Here is a 13,250-nt window from a genome sequence, read left to right as displayed (position 1 = left end):
AACCCTTAATTGACCCTAAATTTTGATTTTATTGTAATTTTATCCCTGATTTCAATCAATTGATTATGTAAAAATTAAGTTTGGTCCTCTAAAGTTCCAATCTTCATGATTAAGCCCAAATTGGGCTACCCAACTTAAGGTTTCACCAATTAAGTTCCTGATAAAATTAATTTGACCAAATTAAAGTATAATTAAATCCTTGCACCTGATTAAATCTTTCAATCATGAGCCAAATTAAAGTATATTTGGCTCATGATTAAATCAAATTGGTCTATTAAAAATCTAATTAAGTCCCTAGACTTAATTTTTATGCAGATTCGTCCAATAATCATTTAATTTAACCTTGAATCTAAACTGTCTCTTTAGTTTTGGGTGCAATTGGGTATGATTAGGCTCTCAATTTTTATCCAAAACTCCAGCATGATTCTTCTATACATTTGAAACCCTCCCAAGCTTTTTTTTTTTTTGCAAGTGCCAGTATTCTTATTCTTATTATTATTTTGTTTTTTGATTTTTATTTTTAAAAGGAAAAGGGTAATATTAAGGGGCAACCCAAAAATGGGTTATGACAGTTGCCCCCTCTTTACAATGCTTACAATAGAAAGTCTCTTAGGCTTTAAATAGTAAGCTTGTAAAGAAGAATAAAAAATGAGTGATTATGGATATACCAGATTGAGAAATGGTTAATCCTTCCAAAAGCATTAGAAGTGAGGGCTCAAAGGCGCGCTCAGAAAGAGATAGGGCTAGAAAGTGCACTATGTAGGAGATGATAGCTTAAAGGCGGACTAAAAAAAAGATAAGGCTAGAAAGCGCACTACCTTGAAGGTAAGGGCTTAAAGGCGCGTTCAGAAAGGAAAAGAGAAGGCTAGAATGCATTATCTTGGTGATGAGGGCTTAAAGATGCACTCAAAAGAAATATAGATAGAGCTAGACAACGCACTATCTTGGTGATAAAGGCTCAAAGGTGCACTCAAAGGAAAAATATTTGTTGGTAAAATACAAGTTCATCAAGGATTTTTTCCTTAGACTCCCCGTAACATTAAAATGTAATGCATTATGATGTTTAGACTCTAGAACAATCAGGATTTAACCCAATAAGGTAAAGACTTTCTCATGAAGGGAGATATGTCTTGAACCTAAAATGAGACCAACAAATAGAAACACGACTTAGAATAACAATCAATCAGTAGTGCAGTTTACCATAGGTAGGGTGCACTGAGGGTGACGTGTCTTCCCCTTGCACAACTAGTCCCCCTGCCCAAACTCTTACAGACAATAGGTTTCCTAGTGACCATGATACTAGGTGGTGACTCTCTCAAATCATAATATTATTATTCAACCCAAAACCCTTCAATTCCAGGAGGCAGACCCATCATTCAAGTCTATGCACACTACAACAGGGATTACAAATAATTAACTTGAGAGGATGAGAGCTTACGTCCCTTAGCTCTTTTGGTGGCATAGAGTTACTTATCATCTCTTGTTGATTGCTTATGCTTGGCTGGTCCTTGTTCATTTCTTCATTGATGACCTCCATATGTGTCTTATCATCATGACCCAAATGTTGAACACTTTCATTAATGTCATCTAACTCATTGTCGATACCAATTCCGCTAGTATCACCATCGCCTCGTAGGCATCGATGCATGGTGATCCCCTTACCCAGGATCCTAACATACACTAAATCTATGTTAGTCTATGCCCTTTATGCATCAATGCATGGTGATCCCCTTATCCGGGATCCTAACATACTCTAAATAGATGCTAGTTCATGCCCCGTAGGCATTAATGCATGGTGAAAAGACATCACATTTCACATCAATAACATATCAAATCATGGAGTTTAACTAGAAAGCATATGGGTGGATCACCTACCTGCAGTAGAAGCTCTACTAGCGCTCCCCCGTTGCTGTTGCTGCACCACGCCCATGGCCCCTCTTGTAATCACAGGCATATCTCATAAATTATCCTCATTTCAGGATACATTTCATAATAACCACATTAACAACCAATATGGGTATTTCATATTTTATGTTTTTCTTATTTCACCAATTAATATTTTCATTCTTTGTTCGACAGTTATCATTTCAAGTTTCCATTTCGAACATGGGTCGTTTCTTTTAAAGTTGTGTAATATTACATGTTTCCCTGAAAGGGAAGAGACCCAATTTTCACCCTTAACGCGTCTAGATTGTCACTTTAGCGACTTTCTGAATCTGCTAGCGGAGGTCGCATTCCGACCTCTCCTCAGATTTTTTACTATATCCGGAGTTTTAGGACTCCGTTTCAAGCAGGGTTGGTCTCGCTGGAAAGCTAAGACACGGGCCTACAAGTCATCTGAAAGGAGGAGAACCCATTTCTGCCCTTAAGACACTCAAAATTACTCGTCAACGAATCAAACCTACTATCCTATAGGGTTTGTCATGACTCAGTCTCGGTTGGTGACTCATACTGGAGTTCTATAGCTCCAAATTGAGTAAGACCAATTGGCTTAGTTAGTCAACATCCAAAACTACAATTTCTATGAAGGAACCTGATCCTAATTCCCTCATCCTTCAATGTGAATTCTCTTTGAAAGTCAGGAGACGAATCTGTCTAGATTCGTCAACCTTTCCATTTACACACGACATCCACAATTTATTTTCCCCTCTTTTATTTCAACCTAGCCATATCACATATCATATAAGAGTGTCAAAAATACATTTTAAGAGCCAATTTACTCTATTTATTTCAATCTCCCCTCATAATGTCAAATTTGAACATTTTTTTATCGATTCTACTAACTTTTCGAATAATATTCTTCTAAACACAATCCTTCTTACTTCAACATGTATTTTTCCTCATTTAGATACAGTTAAACACATGTCATCAAGCTAAACTAATGCAAACCTCGTGATCACGTGGTCACGCAACCCATAATAAAATTGAGATCTGATCCCAGAAAGCCGAAAGAGGTCTGATAGGAGTGTGACACAATGAAAACCTGTCCCAAGGCACAAACACTATTGGAACGAGTAGAATGACGCCACGAAGCTAGTTAATCTTTAATAAGTCAGATTCAATTCGTTCAAGAACTGAAGAATGCAAGAATCACTCTCACACGTTAAAACTGAAAAATTCAGAAGTAATAATCATCAAAGGCTACCGAAATTTTGTTTACATGAGTTTAAATAGTTCTTGAAAAATAAAGCCCCTAATATTAAATCCATGTTCTGCCTCGAAGAAGAGAATGAAGTAAAATATTACAGAACTGATTCAAGGCTTATTTATAGCCTTCCATGCAGCCCCTTAATCCTAGAAACAAAAGGAAAAGGTATTTCAAGTTGTAATAAGATTCTTTTGTTTACTTTGGTGTCCTCACCTCATGGCCCAAATAAGGTTGTATTGGACCCCTCTTGCACATGGATAAGATGTACTAGGGTCTCCTCTTGATACTCCAATGGACCTTTCAATTCTAACTTGGTTGAAACCTTCAAAACCAATGCACTCAATGTCTCTTTCAATTCCTTTGTCTTGGACCGAGTCATTGAACCATTTGGAACATGTAATGGGTCATTGCTAGTGTTTCTGGGCTGGTTCACATCATCCCCTCTCTCCTCGAAAGGATTCGACCTCGAATCAAAATTTGTGTCAAACAACGTAAGATCAGCAACATTAAAGGTAATTTTGTATGCGTTGTCATTGATTCTCTCTAAAACCTGAAATGAACCATCACCACGAGGTTGTAATTTTGATTTTCTTTTGTTAGGAAATCGTTCCTTACAGGTTGTGATGCGAGCCTCATGATCACATGGTCACGCAACCCACACGCAAAGACACTAATTCCCGGAAAAGCCAAGTAAATCAGGTTTGATAGGAGTGTGACACAAAAATAACTTGTACCTAGGCACCAGCACTATTGGAAACGGAGACCCCACTCAACGAATATTGATTCGTTAACGGAAGTATAAGGATGATGCCACGAAGATAGTAGTTATTCGATAAGTCATTTTCAGTTCTTTAGAGAACTAAGGAAGGGAGATTATCCCACCAACACACAATAAGTGCAGCAAAGAAGTTTATTGATCTGAAAATTGTGTAACCTTACATGTCTAGTTATGCCCATATTTATATTGACTACAAACTAAAATAAACTCTAATGGACCCTTTATGTGGACTTATATGATGCCCACTTACAAACTAAACCCAAATAATATAAATAAACCCTAAACTAAGAAGAAAATAATAATAACAATAGTAAATCCGAATTTAATATCCTAAATATAATAGGTTCAGGGTTGATGATAAGTTCTTGTTATAGATCAAAATGTCATCAAAATCACCATCTAAATCATAATGCAAAAGGCACACTTCTTAAGATTAGCATACAATCATCACGTGGTCACGCAACCCACACGCAAAGACACCAATTTCCGGAAAGCCAAGTAAATCAGGTTTGATAGGAGTGTGACACAAAGATAACTTGTACGTAGGCACCAGCACTATTGGAAATGAAAACCCCCACCCAACGAATTTTGATTCGCGAACGAGAAGTATAAGGATGACGCCACGAAATCAGTTGTTCTTTGAAAAGTTGTTTTTCAGTTCTTTAAAGAACCATGGAGGGGAGATTATCTTATCTCACCAACACACACACACACACACACACATACACAAAGTGCGACAAACAAGAAGTTTTATTAATCAGAATTGTCTAACCCTTACATATTTGGTTATGCCTTTATTTATATTGACTCTATATTTGAAGAAACCCTAATGGACCCCCCCTTAGGTGGACTTATATGAAGCCCACTTACAATTAACCCAAATAAGTAATAATAACCCAAAGACTAATAAGAAAATAATAAAAATCAAAAAAATCAAAAAATTACCATCCTAAATTTGTCACCCTTAAGAAGTCCTAATTAAATTAGGAAATCTGATTTGAAGGTAGAATTAATTCTGAAGTCTTCTTTCCTTGTTGTAGCTAGGATGAATAAGGAATCCTTGTAAGAAAAGGATTTTGAAAACATTTATGAATCCTTGCCACACTTGAAAACTATTGATGTGCATCATGGGAATTATAATCCATCTCGTAAAGTTAAATCTAATATGCAAGAGGATTCAGATGGTCCAATGACAAGAGCGAGAGCGAAACAACTACAAAGAACCTTGACGAGTCAAATTGGAATGATTGAAGCTGCGTCGAAGTTAAAAATTAGCAATCAGTTTGAAATTGGTTCAAGGGTGCCTACAATTGGAACTTGAAGATGGGAAAAGCCCTTTAATGGTTTTTTTTATGTCGGGCTACTTGAATTTGGGTTGATAATGCAAATAAGTGAAGCAATTGATGTTGTTTACGGTCATAATAGTCGATGAATTTGAACCCGAATTTGAAGTTATCCATTGCATGTGATAACAAGACTTATTTAGGTGGAATTCAAGTTCAGAACGTGATATTTCTAGATTATCCAACCATGATTGCATTGGACTTTTGTGTAAGAAGTTATAGCCGTTTTAAATTTGGTTTGTTTATGTTTCGAAAAGGTCAAAAAACATGTGCTAGTTAAATTTGTGTAGTTACTTTGTTAAGGTCTAGTTCTTAGGCTTGACTTCTGTCATGTTGAATTTTTCTAACTTTGAAGGGATGTTCCAATTATAAATTTAGTATCAGAATATATAAGAAACACTTTTGGTCAAGATTTGAAACTTAATTCAGAGAATTAAGAATTGTTCCAAATTCATTTTTGTGAAGAACCCTACCTGACTATCACTCTTCAATCACAAAGAGTGGCGTCGAAATACTAGATTGATCTTTGTGGCGTCCAGATCGACTTATCAAAGTATCATTCTAGTTTATCCTCCATCTTATTTACCTTAAAATCACTATATTGGAGCCTAAACACCAAAAGAAAGACAACCAACCATACCCATCATTCATCCATTTTTCATCAAATTTATTGTTGTGGATATTCAAATCATTCACGGCACATCAACTATATTGCAGCCCATTAAAGATCATTGTAGAGCTAGGAGATTCCCAAAACAAGTTGTCATATCCTTGTAGGAAAAGGAACCTAGCCAAATAGGATGTCTACAAGTCAAAAAGGAAGTAAATAACAAAATTCATCCAGCCTCTGTTGACCAGTGTTGTGATGCCTTCTTGAACTCCGATTGATCTGAAATTTTTTAACTGGGGTAGGAAAACATGTCAAGAGACTCTACATAAAGGTTCAGCCCGATCCAACGGTCGGATTGAGAAATATGATTGTTGCTGTAAAACTGAATAGTTGCACATTTTACATCAAAATTCATTTTTGACATTGCCTGGATCGTATCATATGGTGTATGAAAAAAATTATTCTATTATTATTATAGTAGAAATCTATCATTAAATAAGTTTCTAAGACAGCTAGGAATACTTTGCAAACAAGGAAACTAAAGAAGAGGTAACTTCAGATTTATTCTCCTAGCTTATATGAGACTTCTAAAGGATAGCAAATCTGATCCTATCATATTTAGGATATTAAATTTGAAATTATTATTCTTATTATTATTTTCTTATTAGTTTATGGGGTATTTATATTATTTGGGTTTATTTGTAAGTGAGCATCATATATGATGTGGACCAGCCCATAAACACCAGCAAGGACCCATTACATGTTCCAAATGGTCCAATGACTCGGTCCAAGACAAAGGCATTGAAAGAGGCATTGAATGCATTGGTTTTGAATGTTTCAACCAAGTCAGAATTGAAAGGTCCATTAGAGTATCAAGAGGAGACCCTAGTAAATCTTATCCATGTGCAAGAGGGGTCCAACATAACCTTATTTGGGTCATGAGGTGAGGACAGCAAAGGAAACCTTCTACAACTTGGAAACAACATGGGTGGCTACCTTTTCCTTTTGTTTCTAGGATTAAGGGGCTGCATGGAAGGCTATAAATAAGCCTTGAATCAGTTCTATAATATTTTACTTCCTTCTCTTCTTCTTATGACAGAACATGGATTTAATATTATGGGCTTTGTTTTATTTTGTTAGCTACAGCCCAAGGCTTGTTTGGGTTTAATTAATACTTTGTTTCAGTTAGGATCCAAGGCTTGTTTGGATTAAGTTATGGGCTTTTCACTTTAGGGTTTTGGGTCAGTTTTGAGTGGACCTCATTTAAGTCCACATAAGGGGTCCATTAGGGTTAACTTTTCAAGAACTATTTAAACTCATGTAAGCTAAAATTTCAGCAGCTATGATGATAATTACTTCTGAATTTTTCAGTTTTAACGTGTGAGAGTGATTCTTGCATTCTTCAGTTCTTGAACAAACTGAATCTGACTTATCGAAGATTAACTGGCTTCGTGGCGTCATTCTACTCAATCCAATAGTGTTGGTGCCTTGGGGCAGGTTTCCATTGTGTCCCACTCCTATCAGATCTATTTCGACTTTCCGGGATCAAATCTCAATCTTGATTGTGGGTTGCGTGACCACGTGATCACGAGGTTTGCATCAGTTGGTATCAGAGCTAGGCTTTGAAATAAGGTCATATCCTTATCTTATTTTCGTTTTCTTAGTGTTCCTTTAAGTTTTTCAGTGTTTGCGTCATCTAAGCAAAAAAAAAAGGGTTATATTTCATCTTGTTACTATCTCTAATCATATCAGTATATTAAAAAGAAAGAGAGATAGGGATTAGTTGAAATTTGAAGGATCATTCAATTTTTGCCGCAGAAACACAACTCTTGGTGAACCATAAGCAAACCACTTCGGAATCAATTGAAACTTCATATTCAGTCTATTGGGGGAGAGATCGCATCATATGTCAAATGTGGGCTTATTCTGATATTGTTTGCTTGAGGTTTTAATTCAAGGCTCAATTTTGCCGCAGAAACACTACTATTTGTGAACCATAAGCAAAACACCTTAGAATAAATTGAAACTTCATATTCTGTGTATTGGGGATGAGATCGCATCATATATTAAATGTGGGCTTATTCTGATATCTTCTTCTGGAGGTTTGGGCTTATTGGGGGTTCAATTCTGCCGCAAACTGATAACACAAGGGGTTTGGGCACCTAGACATAAAATAACGACCTATAAATTGATTTTTATTGTTTTTCTAGTATTATAATGCTAAATATTGAATTTTAGGTCATTTCGAGATCGTTTGGTTTGGGTTTGAATTCTGTTACGTAAAAATTGCGTAACAGGTTAGATTTGCGTCAAGTTTCAAAACGTGATCCTTACTGTTTAGTTTTGTCCAAATATTTTTGTTTCTATTATATTTGGGTTATCTAGTAGTCAAGTAACTGTTTTTGCTAATATTCGCTTCTGTTTTATTTCGTGTCTTCGTTTCGTCCACAATTCGTACGAATTTGCATTGCTACTCGCAAAATCATAATCGTAGTTTTGTTTTGCTTTGTTTTCAGTATATTTATTGATTCTTGAGTCTGAAAATTATAATTAGAGTGCGCTATGAAGGCTACTGACTTTGATTTGTTGATTTCAGTTCCTAAAGAACCAAAAGAAAGCAAGTTGTGAGGTAAAAGGCGTAGTGAGCATAATAGAGTGAAAGGCCTTGATTTTTTTTTGCGATACACGAGAGGTGTTAGGATATATTTTGTGCTACTAACCAAATTTTATAGATTCAAAGAATGTCTGAAAACAACGAATCAGCTACACAAAATGCTGACGTAGCTTTCCAATTGCGAGCCATAGGCCAGCAACTTGAGCTGTTGTCTAGAACATACAAGGATCTGAAAGATGAGGTGAATTCAATAAAGCAACAGAATAGTGGGGCTGATCGCCAAGGAAATACGGTCCGTATGGTCGTACGGAATGTCAGATCTGATTTTGAAGAGTTTGTTGATGAAAACGCAGATGCGGGTGAAGATGACTATGATTTTGCATCTGCTGGCCAAGGAATCAAGTCTGGACCGAACAGGGCTAGGAGGAATGTGAATTTTCGTGGCATGGGCACTTATGAAGATATGGATGGGGACTTGGACACCATTAAACTGAAAATTCCTAACTTTCAAGGTAAAAACGATCTCGAGGCTTATTTGGAGTGGGAGAAAAATGTAGATTGGATTTTTGATTGCCATAGCTATTCTGAACAAAAAAAGGTGAAATTGGTGATAATTGAGTTTACAGAGTATGCATTGATTTGGTGGGATCAAATTATCTGTAGGAGGAGGAATGGGGAGCGACCCGTTCAGACTTGGGGGGAGATGAAAGTCTTAATGAGGAGACGATTTGTGCCAAACCACTATTACAAAGACTTATATCTGAAGCTCCAAGGTCTGAATCAAGGTTATAAGACAGTACATGAATATCACAAAGAGATGGAGATAGCAATGATTCAGGCCAATGTTGTTGAGGATTGAGAAGCCACCATGGCTAGATTTCTTAATGGGTTGAATCGGGACATTGCCAATGTGGTTGAGCTACAGCACTATGTGGACCTAGAGGACATGGTTCACATGGCTACGAAGGTGGAGAGACAACTTCGGAAGGGACATGCTCGGCAGCGTTTAATTCGGGCTTTTCATCATCTTGGAACCCGAATCTAAAGAGAGAGGGTACTGTCCGGCCAAGATCCTTTGTTCCTTCTAGAACTAAACCACCAAAGGCTAAAGTTGATGTCCCTACTGATGCTAAAGGTAAATCTGAAACTCAACCTAAACGTACCCGTGATGTTAAATGTTTCAGGTGTCAAGGACATGGACATTATGCTTCAGAGTGTCCAAACACTTGATGATTAGAGATAATAGTGATATGGAATCTGAAAGTGACAGATCTGATTGTGAAGGCATGCCACCATTGGAGGATAGTGATGGGGATGAGTTAGCATTACCGGTTGGGGAGTCCTTGGTTATAAGACGAACACTTCAGGTTCAGGTAAAGGAAGATGAAATTAATCAACAAAGGGAGAACATCTTCCATACGCGTTGTTATGTACAAAGTAAGGTGTGTGGTTTAATTATAGATAGTGGAAGTTGTGTTAATGTTTGTAGTACCACCCTTGTTAGTAAACTGAATTTGTGTACTGTTAAGCATGCTAAACCATATAGATTGCAATGGCTGAATGATAATGGTGAAGTGAAAGTGACTAAACAGGTTGTTGTTCCATTTTCAATTGGGAAATATGTTGATGAAGTTCTGTGCGACGTGGTACCAATGCAAGCAAGTCACATCTTGTTGGGGAGACCATGGCAATATGATAGGAAGGCAATTCATGATGGGGTTAAAAATAGATATACCATTGTAAAACCATCACTCTTGTACCTCTTACACCTAAACAGGTGTATGATGATCAAATAAAGCTAAAAAGTGAGCATGAGGTGATGGGGAGAGAAAATCAAGGTGAGGAACAAGGGGAGAGAAGACCATCAGATTCGGCTAGACTCAAACCACTACAACCCATTCAGCCACCCATCCAACAATTATAATTATAGAGGAATAAAAGAGATAAACACGCATACATGAAACATGATTATATGAATTTCAGAGTTCAGTTCATCTATTCAAGTTTAAACATCAAAAATATAAATTAAGTTCTATAAATGTTTTAATATTCCAAAATACAAGGATATACTACCTAGAACTACATAACAAAAAGTGAACAAAAGCTAGGATCTACTCCTGTAGTACACGCGATGGTCCTGAAACAAAATACATATTATTGAAACATGAATATCACAATTAGTAACACAAATATCCAACAATTTAAAAGGGCAAATATGTATTCATATTCTATTCATTTCTCCATTTTTGTTTCCATTGGAACTCTTCTTCATTCAACTACTAAAACTGTTTCATCTTCCATTTTTAACTTCCATTCAAGATTCCATAAAATCAACCACAACTATTTCTGCCCTTACCAGTATCATCAAGATTCCATTTTTAACTTATTGTCAATGTTAATTCCATCGGTATCATCATCCCCTTGTAGGCTTCGATGTTTAGCGATCCCCTTACCCGGGACCATAACATACACTAAATGTATGCTAGTCCATGCCCCATAGGCGTCAATGCATGGTGATCCCCTTACCCGGGATCCTAACATACACTAAATGTATGCTAAGTCCATGCCCCATAGGATGCATGGTGATCCCCTTACCCAAGATCCTAACATACACTAAATGTATGCTAGTCCATGCATGGTGATCCCCTTACCCGGGATCCTAACATACACTAAATGTATGCTAGTCCATGCTCCATAGGCATCAATACATGGTGATCCCCTTACCTGGGATCCTAACATATACTAAATGTATGCTAGTCCATGCCCCCATAGGCATCAATACATGGTGATCCCCTTACCTGGGATCCTAACATACACTAAATGTATGCTAGTCCATGCCCCATAGGCATCAATACATGGTGATCCCCTTACCCGGGATCCTAACATACATTAAATGTATGCTAGTCAATGCCAATTTCATCCATTAATATTGTCATTCTTTGTTCGGCCATAGTTATCATTACAAATTTTCATTTCGAACATGACTCGTTTCTTTTCGAAGCTACGATGTAACATCACATGTTTCCCAAAGGGAAGGGACCCAAATTTTCACCCTTTAACGCGTCTAAATAGTCATTTTAGCGATTTTCCGAATCTGCCAGCAGAGGTTGTATTCTGACCTATCCTCAGATTTTTTTTACCATATCTAGAGTTCTAGGACTCCGTTTCAAGCAAGTTTGGTCTCGTTGGAAAGTTAAGACACGGGGCTACAAGTCCCATGAAGGGAGGAGAAACCAGTTCTGCCCCCAAGACACTCGAAATTATTCGTCAACAAATTAGACTTACTGCCATAGTTTTGAAACCCGACCCGGTCATTGACCCGGTCAAGTGATCGGGTCACGGGTTAGATGGGTTGACCCGGGTCAAACCGGGTCAACCCAAAAAAAAATCAGAAAAACCATACAATTTCTCTAACCAATAAGCTTAATATCATCATTTTCCTGCAGTTTCTTTGTTGTCATTATCAATTGCCATTGCCGTTCACTGATGGAGAATATGGCAACTGTGATCAAATATATTCAGAGAGAGGTGGAAAGGGAATTTTCATTTGTTTTGCAAGGAAATTGGCAATCTATCCAAATATAGGCAAGAAAATCAAATTGACAAAAGGTGAAATGAACACATCCAAGTCATCAGAGAATCAAACACGCTCACGCTAACAATCAACTCCATATTTGACTGTCATTAATCATAACAAAATTTTGCTCAAACACATCCTCTAACTCAAAAGACTTCACTTCATCATTTTGAGGCTTGTTTTTCCTTTGCCTTCTGAATCTTCAAAACCTTCTTCACAATCTTTTGCTCCTCCACTAAGAAAGCCCGGAAAAATCTCTCCCTAACAGCACTTCCAGACAAGACTCCACCATAGGCACGGTTCACAGTCCTGCGATTCCTTGACAGTCTAGACCTCTTGTATTCAGCAGGTCTCAAGTGAGGGATCTCTTTAATCCTCTTGCCAGTAACTGGGCACTTGGGTCCGCTAGCCCTCTTCTTGGTGGTTTGGTAAACCAATTTTCCACCAGGGTTTTTGACCACACGGTGTTGGTTAGATTTTGTGGCGTAGCTGTGACGCTTCCGGTAAGTCAGACGCTGCACCATTTTCAAATCACCAGCTCTTAAGTCTCTGGATGGTTTATGGTGGGCAGACAAAGGAGGGCATTTTCATTTGTTGCTTATGTGCTCATGGCAAGGAGCCTATGGTGAATCACGTACAGCTGGATGTGCTTGGTTGGCAGAGCTTATGGGGTGGACCAGAAGTTGGGACCCTCTTGCTGAAACAAGCTCTCATGATTGTGATGCCTCATAAAACCTGAGAAGCGGAAGCTTTTGAGCCCTTGATTAGTTGCCCATTTTGACCCCCTGTTCTCCATCTACGTGCTTCCATGATCAAATTTCTCTGCTCCTCACCTCCGCAGCTAGGTTTCAAAGAGTAACATTAATTAGGTTATTGATTTTGCTCGTTCTTCTTCACTCTTCAGTCTTCAGTGTTTTGGCATTTTAGAAAGTCAAAAACGACGTCGTTTAATGACAGTCAAAATAAAAAAAAAATTGACCGGGTCTCACCCGGGTTTGACCGGGTCCCGGGTCGACCGGGTTTTCCCGGGCCAATTCCCGAGCGGGTTTTTGCCTCCACCCGGACCGGTCCCAGGCCCGGGTCGGCCGGGTCCCGGGTCGACCCGCCGGGCCGGTCCGGGTTTTAAAACACTGCTTACTACCCTATAGGGTCTGTCATGACCCAGTCTTGGGTGGTGACC

At 38.0% G+C, this 13,250-nt stretch overlaps 1 protein-coding gene across 1 annotated transcript; it reads right to left on the bottom strand.

Annotated features, from left to right (window-relative positions):
- Window positions 1–12,039: 12,039 nt before the first annotated feature.
- On the bottom strand, window positions 12,040–12,669 carry LOC112326175 (60S ribosomal protein L34). Its single transcript, XM_024593517.2, has one exon. The coding sequence runs from the start codon at window positions 12,592–12,594 to the stop codon at window positions 12,235–12,237; it is 360 nt and encodes a 119-aa protein (XP_024449285.1). The 5' UTR covers window positions 12,595–12,669; the 3' UTR covers window positions 12,040–12,234.
- Window positions 12,670–13,250: the final 581 nt, after the last annotated feature.

This window comes from Populus trichocarpa, chromosome 1 (genome assembly GCF_000002775.5).
Source record: "Populus trichocarpa isolate Nisqually-1 chromosome 1, P.trichocarpa_v4.1, whole genome shotgun sequence".
Classification (NCBI taxonomy): domain Eukaryota; kingdom Viridiplantae; phylum Streptophyta; class Magnoliopsida; order Malpighiales; family Salicaceae; genus Populus; species Populus trichocarpa.
Note: the sequence above shows the minus strand (reverse complement) of the source record. Positions and strands in the feature narration are given on the sequence as shown.